The sequence below is a fragment of the Miscanthus floridulus genome, chromosome 17 (assembly GCF_019320115.1).
Source record: "Miscanthus floridulus cultivar M001 chromosome 17, ASM1932011v1, whole genome shotgun sequence".
Taxonomy (NCBI): Eukaryota; Viridiplantae; Streptophyta; class Magnoliopsida; order Poales; family Poaceae; genus Miscanthus; species Miscanthus floridulus.
Window position 1 is genome coordinate 21564500 of NC_089596.1, and position 16524 is coordinate 21581023.

The 16524-nt window shown below is 46.3% G+C and overlaps 1 protein-coding gene across 1 annotated transcript in view; it reads left to right on the top strand.

Annotated features, from left to right (window-relative positions):
• The first annotated feature begins 2 nt into the window (after nucleotides 1-2).
• LOC136515046 (kinesin-like protein KIN-13A) overlaps nucleotides 3-16524 on the top strand; it is a 37719-nt gene continuing 21197 nt past the window's right edge. The window contains exons 1-6 of the mRNA XM_066508740.1: nucleotides 3-176; nucleotides 1253-1486; nucleotides 4984-5157; nucleotides 5241-5345; nucleotides 6107-6184; nucleotides 6292-6373. Coding sequence (XP_066364837.1) covers nucleotides 3-176; nucleotides 1253-1486; nucleotides 4984-5157; nucleotides 5241-5345; nucleotides 6107-6184; nucleotides 6292-6373 — 847 coding nt within the window. The remainder of the gene's footprint in view (nucleotides 177-1252; nucleotides 1487-4983; nucleotides 5158-5240; nucleotides 5346-6106; nucleotides 6185-6291; nucleotides 6374-16524) is intronic.

The window sequence follows — 16524 nt, forward strand, 5'->3', positions numbered from 1 at the left end:
CGATGGGCGGCGACTCGGGCGACGCCGTCATGGCGCGCTGGCTGCAGTCCGCTGGGCTGCAGCACCTCGCCGTGGCCTCCTCCGCCGCCGGCGCTGGCGGCGCCGACTACCGCGGTGGGATGCCTGGGCTTGGCGGCGCTGGCGCCGGGAGCATGCTGTCGAGCCTGCTGATGCAGGTGAGGTTCCTCTCGCTTCTCCCGGGAGATGAATGCGTGCTCTATATGTTGGAATGCGGATCGTGATGGTGGCCGTCTTCGGCGCGTTCCGGTGCCGCGTGTTCCGGATCGGGTTGCTGTTGATATGAGGCGTTGGAATCCCGCGACTCGCTTTAGGGGTTGTTGCTTTGCATGGAATCGATCGGGTTCAGCCTGGCTTCATGAATAACTGGTTTGTTATCAGGCTGTTCGGGCTACGTCAGCATGATTAGAATCTACAATCTTTTTCTAGGCTTTTTCACGCCTTATTAATCTAGGATTGTGATGAGCTGTATGAAATGCCCTGCCCATTAATTCACGGGCAAGCCCACATTGTCTAACTGATAGCCATCTGTAAATATAAACATCTTTATCCATCGTGTAAACTTTTCTGTATTTTTATATGGAGTTTGGAAAGAGAATCGTTAGAATGGAATCGAGGACTTAATTTTTGTTCTTTATGCTTTCCTTTAGGGCTTTAGGTGGTATTTTGATTGTTGATTACCATTTCTTTTGGAATGCCTTTGAATACCATACTCCTATGGGGAAAATAGTCTGACAAAATCAATAACAGACGATTTAATTCATGTGTTTATTGTTTGTTATATTAGAAATAGCATAGTTCAGATAAAAGGCAACTTGTACCGACTGCAGCAAGAAATGATCATGGACATATTGTGACCACCAACCATGCATCGTCACATCGAATATCATTTTGGTTTTCTTGGAAGTTGAGGCATCCACGAAACCCTACTAACTTGAATCTAGTATGATTCTTGTGTAGTTGTGTTGACTGGGAGCACCAAGTTAAAACTAGAAACTAACTTTCAACACATATGCATATATCTGAGGTGCCTTATTTAGACCCTTGTTTGTTTGTGTGATGTAACTAAATAAATTCTTCAGTTTTCTTCTAACACTGTTTCCTTCAAGTATTGCTTACCACTACATAAAAGTATTATGGTTTTCCTAGTGATAGGATGTTTACATATGAATATACTCTCATACCATGTGCAATTGCATAAATGATGATGATCATTACTATTATTGTTTCATAGGGCTATGGGCCAGAGACGACTGAGGAAAAGCAGAGGCTTTATACGCTTCTAAGAGGTCTAAATTTTAACGGAGAGTCTGCACCCACATCAATGTCTGAGCCTTACACGCCAACGGCTCAGAGCTTTGGTGGTGCGAACCCAGTTGAGGGGTTTTATTCACCCGAACTTAGAGGGGAACTTGGTGCTGGACTTCTAGACCTTCATGCTATGGATGATACTGAGCTTCTGTCCGAGGTATGCCTTGTAAACATTCGCGATTGCATGATCTATGTGCGAAAACAGTATTTCATATTGATTCCTGAAGTGGCTTCATTCAGTCTACTTTAAGCTTATTATTTTTCTGCTGTGTAGCACCCGGTTTTAACAACAAAACCAGATGCACACCATATGTGAGTCCAGAAAGTTAAATCTCACATATAGCTACAAATAAGGGTAATATCAATAGACAATGCTTAAATACATAGTGTATTAGTATAAAGATTATAACCTCATAGTATAGACAGCGGAAAGACAACTCCGATCTTCAGGCGAAGACTCCAAATCCACAGGGACAACTAACTGGTTGATCACAAGCCTAATTCCTCAAAACTCTAGTAATCTGGTACCCATCCGGGATTTTTATCCAAATATGTGAAAAATAAAGCAAACGTAAGTACATGTTGGGCTGTAGCTTGGGCCGTGGGGATGGCTTGCTGGGCCGTGGAGGAAGGAGGCGCGAGTGGGCCGGCGGGAGGAGACGGGCCACGGCGCTGGAAAGCAAGGCCACGCGAAAAAAAAACGGAGGAGGAGGAGCAGTGGGCCTGCGCACCAACCTCGGCCCACGCGGGTGAGAGGAAGAGGGAGACAGGGAGAGGGCCGGGTGCTGGGCTCAGGAAAAAGAGCCCAGCACCCGGCCCTCTCCCTGTCTCCCTCTTCCTCTCACCCGCGTGGGCCGAGGTTGGTGCGCAGGCCCACTGCTCCTCTTTTTCCTGAGCCCAGCACCTGGCCCTCTCCCTGTCTCCCTCTTCCTCTCACCCGTGTGGGCCGAGGTTGGCGCGCAGGCCCACTGCTCCTCCTCCGTTTTTTTCTGCATGGCCTTGCTTTCCAGCGCCGTGGCCCGTCTCCTCCCACCGGCCCACTCGCGCTTGCTTCCTCCGCGGCCCAGCAAGCCATCCCCGTGGCCCAAGCTACAGCCCAGCACCGTCGCGCTGCACCGCGCGTCCTCTCCCTCTCTCTTGCGCCGACAGGTGGGTCCCCCTGTCTAAGCCGTCTGCTACCTCTCGTCCTCACCTCGGACTCTTCCATCACCGCCGTGTCCGACTCCGTGACGCCCACGCTGCCCCATTGCCTTGCTGTCCAAGCCGCCTCCGCCCCATATAAACCGGATGCCCGTACCCGTGCCTCCCCAATCCAAGCTCTAGGGTCTCTGCTGCTCTCGCCGAGACGCCGAACAGCCACGGACCTAGCACGCGCCGCCGTCCGCCGTCGCCTCCACTTGCTCCGCGCCGCCGAGATCCGCCGTAGTAAGTTCGCCTAAACCTCCTCTTCCACCCCGTGTTTTTCCTGTCGAAAATCGTGCACCGTAGGTCGTGTTCCGAGCTTCGCTAACGTGTTCCGTCGCCGGCCATGGCGCGCCACCGCGCCGACTTTACTATTCCGGCAGCCAGGTTCTCTCTCTCACCACCCGCTTCCATCTCGGCCGTATAGATCTAATCCGACGGCCCAAAAGCAAAGTTACCCCTTCGCTGTTAGATTTACAAAAAGCCCCTTATAAATACTTCAGACTTAACCCGCGGTCCATTACGTATTGGATAGAATACCTCTTATTCTTTTAAAAGCGTATTTTAATTGGTTGACTTCAAAAATACGTTTTCAGTTAATTACAGTTTTGCCACTATCTTCTTTAGGCCATAACTTCTCTGTTTAACTCCGATTTGATCCGTTCAACTTGCGTTAGGTTTGTAATTCCATAATCTACATGTTCATACTACTATTAGATATGTTTTCAACTTTTAAAATTCGAGGTTAGATTTAATCTATTATTTTAATAAAGAAAATCTTGTTTAATTCATATCTTCTACGTTTTAGCTCCAAATTGACCCGTTCAAGTTGTGCTAGATTCATTACAACGAGATCTACGCGTTAGTAACAATGTTTATCATGCCACTATTTCTAGAATTTCATTGTTTTAACTCTAATTTGAATAATAATTATGCAACTGGATTTTATAAATAAAATATGATTTGTTTTACTTTAGTTTTATAATTCAAATCTAAATTTGACTTAATTCAATTTATATATGCTTTTATATAGTTAAAACACATGAAGCTTATAGTTTTATCTTTTCTCTTATGAGTAAATCTTTTACTTATTTTTCTATGATTGGTATATTGTTCTAATTTAGATCTATTGTTTGCTTCATGTATGACTGTATGGATGCTTGTGTGGTGCTTTATGATTTCGTCCAGTCGGTGAGATATACGTGGTGATCAAGAAGAAGAAGAACGCTGAAGATTAAAGCTTACCGAAGGACCGGTGTTTTAAGGCAAGTATAGCCTGGGATCTTCCTTGTTGTCCTATACACCTTTAATCATTTAATTCATATTGCATGTGTCTACATTGACTGCCTCTAAGGATTTCCTAGTACTTTGTACTTGTACCTTGACACCTTTGGGTTATTGCATTGGGTAGCTTTGCTAGTGCTCAACAACAACCATGATCTTATAACTTGACTAATGGTAAATGCAATAAACATTAAAAGATGCTTTTTAGCAACATGGAACAAGGGGGCTAGAGCATTGGTCTATTTTATGGTGCTCTAGATTCCTCTTCCTAAGGACTTATCTATAAGTGATCATCCGGGACTTATAGTACAGCTGTGAGGGCTATATGACTGTGACTTTAGCTCAGTATGAGGACCTTTTCTAGCTTGTTAGTGGTTACCTTTATGGCGCAAGAGGGGCTCCGGTTTGTATGATCTCGGTCTGCCAGGGTGCACTTTGGTTTCTTTGTATTTTGTTAGTCACTCCTTGGAGTGGGGTTTATGCTTACTGATGGGGAAACCTTAGCGGCCCTAACTTGTTAGACGAACCTTTGAAAGGCTTCGTAGTGAACCCTGTCGACCTTCCTTGGTAGTGGGTTAAGAGGCTCGCGACCTCGGGTGAAAGGGTAAATCACGACTCACAGTGAAAGTGTACAACCTCTGCAGAGTGTAAAACTGGTATATCAGCCGTGCTCACGGTCACGAGCGGCCTTGGAACCCTTACGGAATAGATGATGAACACTAATGATATGGATGATGAAGATGCTCACTAATGGTTAATTGTTTATGCTATTCATTATTCATGTTTACCTGATCATGTGTTTATATGGGCTTGTGATAAACTTGTTGCTACTCCTATGCTAAAAGATTACTCATTAAAATCTAATCGCAGTTAAACCAGTGTCAGCCTTTTGAGCCTTATGAACCTCATGTTATATTTGTTGAGTACGACATGTACTTATGCTTGCTTTATTTTTCACATATTTGGATAAAAATGCCGGATGGGTACTAGATTGCTAGAGTTTGGAGGAATTAGGTTTGTGATCAACCAGTCAGTTGTCCCTGTGGATTTGGAGTCTTCGCCTATGTATTTAAGCATTGTCTATTGATATTACCCTTATTTGTAGCTATATGTGAAATTTGACTTCCTGGGCTCACATATGGTGTGTATCTGGTTTTGTTCTTAAAACCGGGTGCTACATATTGGTAGGATGTAGCATCGGAACCATTTGGGCCATCACCTTTTATGCCAAAGGATATCGATAATGATGATGAGGATGTGATATCAGGGAGTCAACAAGCCCCAGTAGATAATTATGGTGTGGTGACCAGTGAAAAAGAGAGCGCTGCTAGAGAAAATAATGTAGCAAAGATTAAAGTAGTGGTATGTTAATCTTGTTCAAGTCAGTGATATGCTTGAATCTGGTTAATACTTGACATACCTGACTTAGTTCCTCACATTTTCAGGTAAGGAAAAGACCTTTGAACAGAAAGGAGCTATCTCGTAAGGAAGAAGACATCATAACTGTGCAGGATTCATCATGTTTGACAGTCTATGAGCCTAAGCTGAAGGTATCTATGACTCATCTTCAGGAAGTTTTGTTGTGCTTATATAAAGCTACAACCATTTCTTTAGATTCTTTTCATGGTTATGGAAATCAACCATTTTACACTTAAATGTCTATTTGATGCATTAGATGGTCAACATAGGTAGAGATACTCCTTTAACTCTTTTATGGTGGTACTTCATGGCCATGAACAATGTACTCGTGTGCTTACCGTGTTACTTTCTTGCTGCTAGTCATATAACTATGTATCAAAACCTTGAATACTGATACTATTCCATGCCTACCATGCTAGATAGCTACCATATGGGTACTGTAGACAGGTAGCTTTCCAGTGTTGTGTGTATATATTTGTGTTGGGGCGTGCCTGTTCCTTGGAATGGGCAGGAAGAGTTTGCGACCATTTTGGTTTAATATGTTCTAATTTCGTGGTAACTTAATGTCTCCTGTTGACTATCATGTTGGGTTTAACATTGCTGCTATACATTCCTGAGCTTATTAATGAACCTATGCAGTGAACCTGTGGTGCTTAAAAGAATCCTTTAGAACGTTTATCGAGAAAAAAGCATCAAAACTAACTGAAATTCTGCTTGTTTTCCTTCACTTATCAGCTATATATATATATATGTTTTCCAAAATAGCTCTAAAATAATTCTGAAATGCTGTAGGATAAACTTGAATTCATAATCTTAAGATTTCACGAGTACTTCTTTGGACCTGTTTTTCCTACTTTTACGATGTCTACTAACATATTCTTTCCACTAAAAGATGGATCTGACAGCCTATGTGGAGAAGCATGAATTTTGTTTCGATGCTGTCCTCGACGAACATGTTTCCAATGATGAGGTGTTGCTCTTTCTTATCTGTTTTTTCTCTCGAACAAGGAGGAGAGTGTAAGATCAAAATAATTATCATTTAATTTTACAGTTAACCTTATGGAATTTTCTGGACAGGTTTACCGTGAAATAGTTGAGCCCATAATTCCAATTATATTTCAGAGAACAAAAGCAACATGCTTTGCTTATGGCCAAACAGGTTAGATAATACATTATGTTATTACAGGGTTATCAATATACTCCATCCGTTCTAAATTATAAGACGCTTTGACTTTTTTGGTACATCTATTTTGCAGCAAAATGAATGTACCAAAAAAGTCAAAGCGTCTTATAATTTGGAACGGAGGGACTATATTTTTATGCATAATTGCATTGTGGTTTCTTATAGTTTCTGTTGACCTACCATCTGTCGAATTCGTGAACAGGCAGTGGCAAGACATACACAATGCAGCCTCTGCCTCTGAGAGCTGCACAAGACATGGTTCGTCTATTGCACCAACCTGTCTATCGGAATCAGAATTTTGAGTTGTGGCTTAGCTATTTTGAAATATATGGTGGGAAACTCTTTGATCTTCTATCTGACAGAAGGTTAGTTTTTGGATTTTCTTTTTTTGGTTACGTGACCTGCTTAAATATTTAAAAATGGCATACGTTTCTACCTTCATAATTCTGATGTATTGAATACCACACTATCACATTGTCTTTTTTCCTTCTTCCTGGTTGTGTGTGGGTGAACTTGTGCATATGTGTGCTTATTGCTCGTATTCATGATCTCTGGTGCGACCGTGCGAGTGTTGAAGCATGTCTCTACTTCAAAGTATCTATTCTTCATCTATACATAGTCTATTGTTAGCCTTGAACCATTATTTGTTTGGATGAGAAATCCATGTTTTCGGATATTAGGCCGAAATGCCGCTTGATGCTTTGTAAAATAGCATCATTGTAGATTTTTGAAATGCTGTTAAAGTTCCCTTTGACGTAACCTACATTTTTTATCATTTACTGAAAGGAAATATTTATGTCTGAAACAATGGCACTTCCTTTTGGATTTTGAAGATTTAACTTATTGTACCTTGATAGATTCTTTTAGTTATATAATACGCCTTATTATAATGATATTTGTGTGTTCATAGGAAGAAATGTGATTAGCTAGTACACATATATGCACATACATGTCCAGTTATCATAAAGAGGGGACCATATATTTTGTGAATTAACATTAAGCTGTCTATTTGCTTTTGACTTCCTTGTTTGTTCTTTTGTTTTAAGGTCACTGGTTGATAATACCGCTATTTCACAGCGCTGTTCATTTTGTCATGCTGCTTAAACACATGCTTTATTTTTCTCACGAGATGAACCTTTTGGCAGAAGTTGATCAACCAGGTAGCCTGATTGACAACTATGTGACCCAACTGAGCTTTTTGCTGTCACGCAAGGCTGCAGGTTTGGTCAGCCACCAAGCACGCTTGGCATGGTTCCAGCACCGCCTCAAAGAGCAAGAGATCCTTAGCCGCAAGAAACCTTCCAGATAGTATGATCAGCAATGGCTCTGGCCTTTTGCCTGGTAATCTGATTGCTTGGAGCTTAGTTGTGGTCTAAGTTGTTTTTTACCTATGCGCTCCAGTAAATGCTAGTCCCAAGCAAGGCAGTGATAGAAGACACATGGGAGTGGCTTAGGGCGGTCTAGATGTTGAGGCCGTGGTCCTGGTTGATATCACCTCCACACTTTGGGTTTGTCAGGGTTGATAACCAGTTTGATAATAGTCCTTTTTGCAGTGGGGCTGCTTGGGTGTGCTTTTTTTGGCGGATGTATGGCTTGCCCACTTTGCCTTTCTTTTCTTTTCCCCATTTTGTACGAGGAATTGGAACTGTTGTTTGCAGATATCAGTGGGTCTGATTTTCGCCGTGGGGACTTTGTGTAAACTGATACATTGTTGTATATTCATTACTGATATTATTTGCATCGAGGAAGGAAAGGCTGTGTGAATGGTGAAGCCCTTGAAATGGCCTTTTCCCCATTTCTTTTGACCGAAAACAAGGAACACCAACTGTCGTATATAAGTAACTTCCCCATTTGTAACAGTGACAGTCAGCATTCTCTGAGACTGACCTTTTCTTATGATTTTTTTCTGGACAAACTCCAAATGTTTAGAAGGGCACTCATTTGTCTCCAACATGAGGTATAAATCTAGTCGAAACTCATGGGTTTTTTTGTGGTCCTAAGCTTCAATGGGCTTAGGGTCTTTTGGTTAGCGGTGGTCATGGAGGTCCTAAGCATCAATAGGTTTAGGTTGAATCTAATGAATTTGATGTTAGCTTGAAGATATACCATCTAATTATTTAAAGATAAACAAGATCATCGTTACAAATTATGAAAATTGATAACTACTCAGGAATGATGATAGTGCGTTTAGAGGACTAAATAACAAAAAATATTTTGCCATTCTCATTTCCCTCTGTATTTTTTCTTTACCTGAATGCTTTTCTCTTAATTATTTTAGTAAGTCACGATATGCAAACTAACTCACATATATGTGTTCTATATACTATATTATCCAAGGACAATTTTCTCCACTTGAAACGAGTTTTTACAATGCATGTCGAAATCTCACATGATTCACCAAACGAGAGTATTGCAATTGCAATTCAACCTAAGCCAAGTTGACTGGAGAATTGGGTTGGCTGATACTCAGCTTTGTCCCCAAGGTCTTTGTATATAATACAATAAGATAAGAAAATACATTGCTCACTATCCAATTATGTTTTTTGAATAAAGAAGAAGAGAGATGGGGAGGGAAATGTCTCACCCACTAGCAACGTGCATATTTATTACAAATAAGGAAGTCCTCAACGACTTGAAAACACTAGTCTCAGATATATAGATCTCAGGGAGATCTGACGATGGATGGTGTACACATAACTGGATGGGTGCATAAAAAATCAGTTCCATTTGACTGAATATGTGTCTAGAGGCCAAGCAAAATATTTAACTCAATCTATCATCGTAGGCCAAGCAAGCATTGCCATGTCACCTATCGGCTGATCAGACACTCGGGTTTGGCGTCAACCAACCGCTGCTGCTGACATTACTAGGTGGACATTGTCTGCAGAGGTGTCGCTCCCCACTTGTCCGTCGTCTGTATCCACGGCTCTAGCACATAACTGCACCATCGCTCATGCCCACTGCAATCTGGTTAGGCTTCCAAGGATGTGTTGCGAGTACCGGGGATAGACAGTTTCACCACAGCTGGAAACCAGAGAGGCAACGAAAACAAGAGGTTTGTACCAGAATTGAAAGTACCACTCAATAGAAAAAAAACAGAAACTTGCTTGAAACCTCCACATACCTGGATATTGAAGATGGTACGTAGGCAGAGGGGTGCTATCCCGCACTGTAGCATAAGAGATTCTGCTTGATATTCCAATTGCACCATCACGAAAGCCAGCATAGACCTACAAACAACCAAGTGAGTAGACCGCACTGAATTGGAGCAGGGAGTTGCATCTCTTGGGTACCACTGCATTATCAAGTTATGGAAGGTCAAATATCAATGTGTAATGTGCTTATTACAATGCATCGATACGATTAGGAGCATTCGACAAGCATGATGTAAATCATGTAATATGTTAGTACTACTCCAACTCAATAGACAAGACAACATATGATTACTAAGAGATGCAAATATATTGTTATGAAAATGTTGTGAATGACTTACCTGAGCACAAGCATTCCAATTGCCAATCATAGATCGCCAACTGACTCTCATGAACTACTAAAAGATGCGGTCCATCATAGAGAAACTGCACCATTGTATCACCAACTAAAGCACCGGAACCATTAGATGGATTTTTGATGTATCTTGATTTCTTCTTCTCCCAACCATCAATGCTCCAAACACATAGCTGCAAATTTCATTTCATTGCAAAAAAACAAGAAAAGAATGATTCAGAAAGAAACAATACTGTATTTTTTAAATATTATACCTTTTAGAAAGTGGAGTGTATTTATAGATCTTTATATATTTTAGAAAATGGACTAATGGATGGTATGAATGCGACTAACATAATGCCGGGGGAGCATACCCCGGTTACCCCACAACGCGGCTTACGCCGGAGGAAAGCGCACTTCGGGTGGCCCAGTAGGCCACGGCCCATCATCCGCGTAGCGCCTCGACGACTCGCTCCCCCCGACCACGCAGTCGGGTTGGGATACGAGGCACGACCTCGACCACCCCGGGCCTCGGCTGACCGTCAATGGATAAGACCGGGGGAGGTTGGCGCATTCAATGCGCCTGCCACAACGAGACGTGCACGCACCGCACACCCACTCAGACCAAAAGGACGACGACCACCCAATGGACCGCGGGGGCCTTAGGATGCATCGACCACCCTTCGGACCATAGGGTCTTGGAGTGAGGCATCACCCCTCGGACCGCTCCCCCCACCAATTCAAAAGGCCACTCCGTGACCAGGCGATGTCAGGATATGGCACGGGACCGCTCAGACATGACTCGACGGGCAGGTGTACGGCCACGCTCGCCACAGAGCATGGGTCTCACGTCCAGGGACTTGGCTCCTCGGAACCGGCCAAACAAGTTGACCCCCGACCACCTAGTGTGGTCGGGGACGACGCCTCACCGCCCCCTTCATGATCAGGAGGGTGGTCGGTCAGCAGAGGACGACAACCATAGACTCAAACTAGCGCACGACGCCCCCCGGGGGAAGTAGGCACAAGGACGAAGGCCACGACTCGCACTATGCGCCAACATCCCACAGGACTACAAGAGGACAGCCACGACCCGCACTGTGCCGCTATGGCGCACCATACCTCGACGTGGAGAACAGGAACCCGTGACGACATCCGAGCATGCAACATAAGCTGGGACAAGACGTAGAGGGGCCCACGGACTGGGCTCGCCAACCGCCGCCCTCCCCTTGGGCACTCGACCACTCGGGTCGGGGGAACCCTTTTCTTTCAATTGTCACTCGGCACCCAAAAGCATATAAGGGGAACCAGGCCTTCATTCTAGCGGACAGAAAAAAGGAAACACTCTCTCTGGCTCTCTCTCTCTCTCTCTCTCTCTCTCTCTCTCTCTCTCTCTCTCTCTCTCTCTCTCTCTCTCTCTCTCGTCCTCTCCCTTCTAAACCTACACTTACGTGCACCCCCATTGTAAGCCAACTGAGCACTTGAACCGAGAAACACGAACTCGAACCCCCTCTGAGACTAGACGTAGGGCTCCGGCCTAAACCAGTATAATCTCCCCATGTCTTGAGTGCTTCCATCGATTCCTAGAGCTGCGCGGCACTAAATTTACTGGTCGGTTCACAAAACACCGACACATAACATTTGACTGTATTTAATTCAGCATCCCTTAAATTTATAAGCAAAAGAAAACCGCTAGTCCTAATTTTGATATATATTAGAATTCACACCTGAGCATCAGCACCTGAAGATACAAGCACCTCCATTGATTGCGAAAATGCTAGTCCAGTTATCTTTTTTGATGACCCGTGAGCACAGTTGTAACCTATGCAATTCGATTAAGATAAGTTGATATTTTGGCACGTTGATGTTAAATATAAACTAAACGGTAATTAGTACACTAAGCATAATATTTCACATAGGAAGAATCCATTATCATTAAAAATTCTCAAATTTTTAAATGTCGAGCTAACAACATATGTATGGTTTATGAAGGTTTTTTGGGTCATATACCACGAGGTACTTACTACTCTTCATATTGTTGACGGGAGCTACCACAAAGTTGCTATGTAATATGTGTACCTTGTGGTAGTATCTGCTCAAAGTGCGCAAAAGGTACATAATTTGTTATGTCAAAAAGAACATATATAAAACAACATCTATAATCTTATGATATCCTAATACATAAGTAAAATATGAGGGGATATATAGTCTGAAACGAGAGCATATTATTTTACAATGGGTACACTAATGCATTTCCAGTGAGAACTATATATAATAAGTTTTGCCAATCCTATGAGATTCATGCAAACAGGGGATGACATATTCATGTTCAATACTCACTTCGTCTTTACAGACATTGTAGATTTGAACTGAAGAGTCCTCCCTTCCAATAGCTATGATGTCATTGTCTGGCGGGTAGAATGCAAGGAAAGTTGCAGCAGGTGGAGGTGCCATGAAAGTAGCCTTGACCTATATATGAGAGATTGCACAAGATCAGTGAAGCCAAAGAAAGGCCATGGTGCAACTACGAAATAAAAATTATTTTAGGGAAGTTGTCATGCATGATTTGTAAGAGATCAATCATGGAATTAACTACTTATTGTTATAGACAACTGAAGAAGACATACCTTGAATGTCATCATGTTGAACAATGAGACTTTGCCACCAGAAGCAGAAATTAGATATCTGTCATTTGTGGATAGTGCAGTGCAGGCTGTTGCTTCTTTAGGGTCATTGCCATCAATGGTGTCGTTTGTCATTGGAATGCCATTTTCCGGTTGCCATAGTACAGGTGGAACAGATTTGGACGACTAAGGAAAAGTAATGATGGATGGTTTTTAGAAAACAACCAAACAGAACTACAGTGTTGAAATCTTAAGCTAGTGGTCCTATCTAACCTTGCCACGTGGATTCTTGTCCCTGTGCTCCCATTTCCACAGCTTATGAACAGCATTGGAGCTGAGAGCCAAAAGTGCCTACCCCATTATCTGTGTACAACAAGCGCATAACCTACGAAGAAAACAAATAAAACACAATGCTTATCAGAATTATATACTGTTCTGAATATGAACATAACAGTCTTAAATTCTACCGAATTGTTCGGTGTGTGCTATGTCATGAAAATCATAAGCACACGAACAGATACTGATGTGTGATATTCCTTTCATTAATTTAAATGGAAGATGTACATGCAAATGTTGCTTGAACATACTTTGCTTGAAGATGCGGTCGGATCTGGCATACGCAGTATTTGAATATGTCCTGAGCCAACGATGTCGTCCGCCAACTTCCAGGCCTCGGTTACTAACTCAGGGTCATCGCTCATTTCCATACATGCCTACCATTTGTTCGATACGGTTAGCAAATAAATACAAATATATTGAACTGCGAGGAAAAAGAAAAAAAAGCACGTGCACACTCGACTGGCCACTCATGAATTCCCTGTCATCATCATAGAAACATAACATACACATTCCAACCAAAACAAAGATACAAGCTTCTTTAAAAAACACAAAGACAATATTCCCTTTTCGAGGATGAGTTGGCTCCCCTAGGGTTGGCAACCCCTGGCGGCCGCCACCCCCCCCCCCCCCCCGCCGCCGGCGTCGGCGCCAGCGGCCATCCCGGCGCTGACGGCCCCCTCCCCCGCCTGTCCCCCCTCCCCTACTCCCTCCTCGAGCCCCACAAGTCTAGCCAGCGACGCAGGCCCGCACCGCCCCCAACCCGCCGCCACCACCGCCAGTGGTCCCCTCCTCCCCTTCCGGTGAACCTGGCCCCACCAGCCGTATTTGCTGCTAGTCACGGGCATGGATGCCGAGGCTGCGCTGCCGCCGTAGGGGACGGCTTCCCCCACCTCCCTGCATCCGCACCCCTCCTCTCCTCTCCTGTGCGCGGGCGCGTGAGCACGCGGCACGCCCGCCGATGTCGCCCGCGTCGGGCCCCTCCACCGGCATCCCACTGCACGGCCAACCCCAACCTTGCCGCGCCTGCGCCCTGTCATCGCCAACGCGGGCCGCCTCCCCGGTGATGGCGGGCGCCTCCGATGGGAGCCTCCTTGGACCGGCGGACCCCGCCAACGTGGGAGCCGGCGCTGGAGCGCCCTGTCCGCCCCAGCCGCCGCCGACGCAGGCCCCACCACCGTGGCCACCGTGGCCGGCGCTGGGATGCCCCTCCAACGCCAACGACGCCGCGCCCTCCCACCGCAGCCACCTGGCCTCTGCGCCACGGCCACCACCTCCATCTGCAGCTCCATTGAGCCCGACCCATGGGATCTGGCTTTGGAGCACCTCCGCAGATTCCCTCTACGTGCCCGCCGCCGCCAACGCTAGGCTCCATGCTCTCATCGGCCGCGGCTCCGTTCTACCCGTCTTCGGGAGGGCGCACGAAGCGCTGTCGATGGGCTGACGACGATGGCGATGAGTCCGACGACGACCGCCCCACAACCTACCTGGAGGCCGCTCGTCGCCCTACGAAGCTGGCCGCAGCTTCCCCCGCGCGCGCCTAGACTCTTTCAGTCGTGGTTCTAGGGCACGACGGAGCAGACGCTAGATAGGGACCTGTGCGATGGCGGAGGAAGCGCAGCCGGTCGCGTCCCCAGCTAGTGCACGGCTTGCCTGCTCAGCCAGTGGATGGTCGGGTCCTTGCCCGCTAATGCCTCGGCGCCCACAGATGGGTCTCTGCCCCCAACGCCGCGGGTGGCAGGAGATCCTACCCCGATAGGAAGCGGGACCTACGGCTGCCTCAGTTGAGCCTCGCCGTGGCCCAGGTCTGCACGGATTGGCTCTGGAAGATCCCAGCATAGCTACGCGACAGATGTTTCAACTACCTCTCCTACTCGCACCGAGTAGTGACCTGCCGATTGCCACACCGTAGCCTGTGCTGCCATGGATTCCGCCACCTCACGAGGGACTGCAAGCGATCCAAGTCGGTGCCGAAGGGTGGTGGCCTGCCTCGCCGCTCAGCTCATGTCGACAACACACCTGTCTCCCAGCACGCACCCCTCGGCGGTCCACCGACCTTGGATGGGACCGTGTAGGGGATCATGGGGTGTGCCGATGGCAACCGTCGATGCCGAAAATGACGTCGGCGCAGGGGTGTCCCGGTGACGGACATCAGCATGGGCGCGCATGCCGACTATGCCACTGCTTCGACTGCCGCACATGGCTTCCTCGAGCCAGATCCGCTGGCGGAGGCGCTGTGCGAGGGTGCAGGGCCCCCCATTTGGCTCATCTCGGTCGACCCGATGCTGGACGAGCTTGCCGCCTCGCTCATCGAGAACCGACCAGCGATCACACTAGCGCCTGGGTGTCTGCATGCTGCGGCAACTGTCTCTCAGGAGGTTCAAGCTTCGGTGGTGAACACCAGTTCTCCGGCGATGGGTCCCCAGTGCACGACGGACCTGCCTCCGTCATTGTCTATGCAGGGCATGCCTCCACAGATGGAGCAGCCCGTTGTCGTGGGTGCTGTGGCGCCAGGGGACGACAGTGAGGTCTGCACACCTGGGTTAGAGTCGGCCAAGCACATGGCGGGTACTTCTACGTCGACACTGGACGGCCATTCGTACGGCCAAGCCAGACCCGACCCTTCTACGTCGACGAAGGACGGCCAGCCGGATAGCCAAGCCACGCCTGACCCCAGCGATGCGACGCCCACGCCGTGCGAGGCCGCTCGGCATCTCGCACGGTTTATCGAGGAGGTGCAGCTCAAGCGAAGGTCACCCTTAATCTCCACTCCACCAAGGCAGAAGGCGGCAACCAAAAGGCCCCTGCCAATCAGGAGCAGACGGATTGCCGCTCAGTCGCTGGCGCACATACCGACCTCCAAGCGGGGTGAGGTACTCCTCATGCAGATGATGGGCATCCTGCCGTCGGCAGCTACAGTTTCATCTGTGTCCAAGGGAACATACAACGACATATTCGTAGGGAACTTGACGCTGAGCCAAGTGAAGGCTCTGGACGAGCTGTTCCCAGTGACCAACAACAGGACTGGTAGAAGAACGTTCTTCTCGGATGGCGGAGTTGGGTCACACAACCAGCAGCGGAGACATCCAGCTCCGTAGGTCGCTGTGGTGCTCTTAGTTCGGTTGTTTACCATTTATGTAATATCGAGGTTTGTAACAGTCGGGTAGAAAGGTCCAGTCATAGCTGTAAGACCACCTAGCGCGCTCATCAGAAGCATGTCATTTGTACGGTTAAACTCTTCTCATTAATTACAATGATACGCAAATCTTTTGCGTATTCGAAAAAAAACTGAGTACTTTTCCTTGCATTTCTAATTACGCTCCTTCAGTAGTTAGACACCACAATTCATAATGTTATGAATGAATCTGCCTTGAGCCACGCAAACACGGCCAACCAGTTGGCAGACTATGGCATTTGTGAGACAACACGGCCAACTTGGTGACATGCACGCATGGCCACTGCAATCCTGCGTGTTTGGATCAGAATCTGAGCTAGGCAGCAGATTCAGCCGCTGGTGTTCAGAATCTGAGCCAAAAGCAAACAGGCCCTACATGCATGCAAGCGAGAACAAGGCAATCGAGATATTTTTACGTTAACTATCACGGCCCACCCACCCTTACTTAATACGGAGTAACTATTTATTTAGATAATCTATGTTGCCCGGAATACTGTGTAGGAGAACCC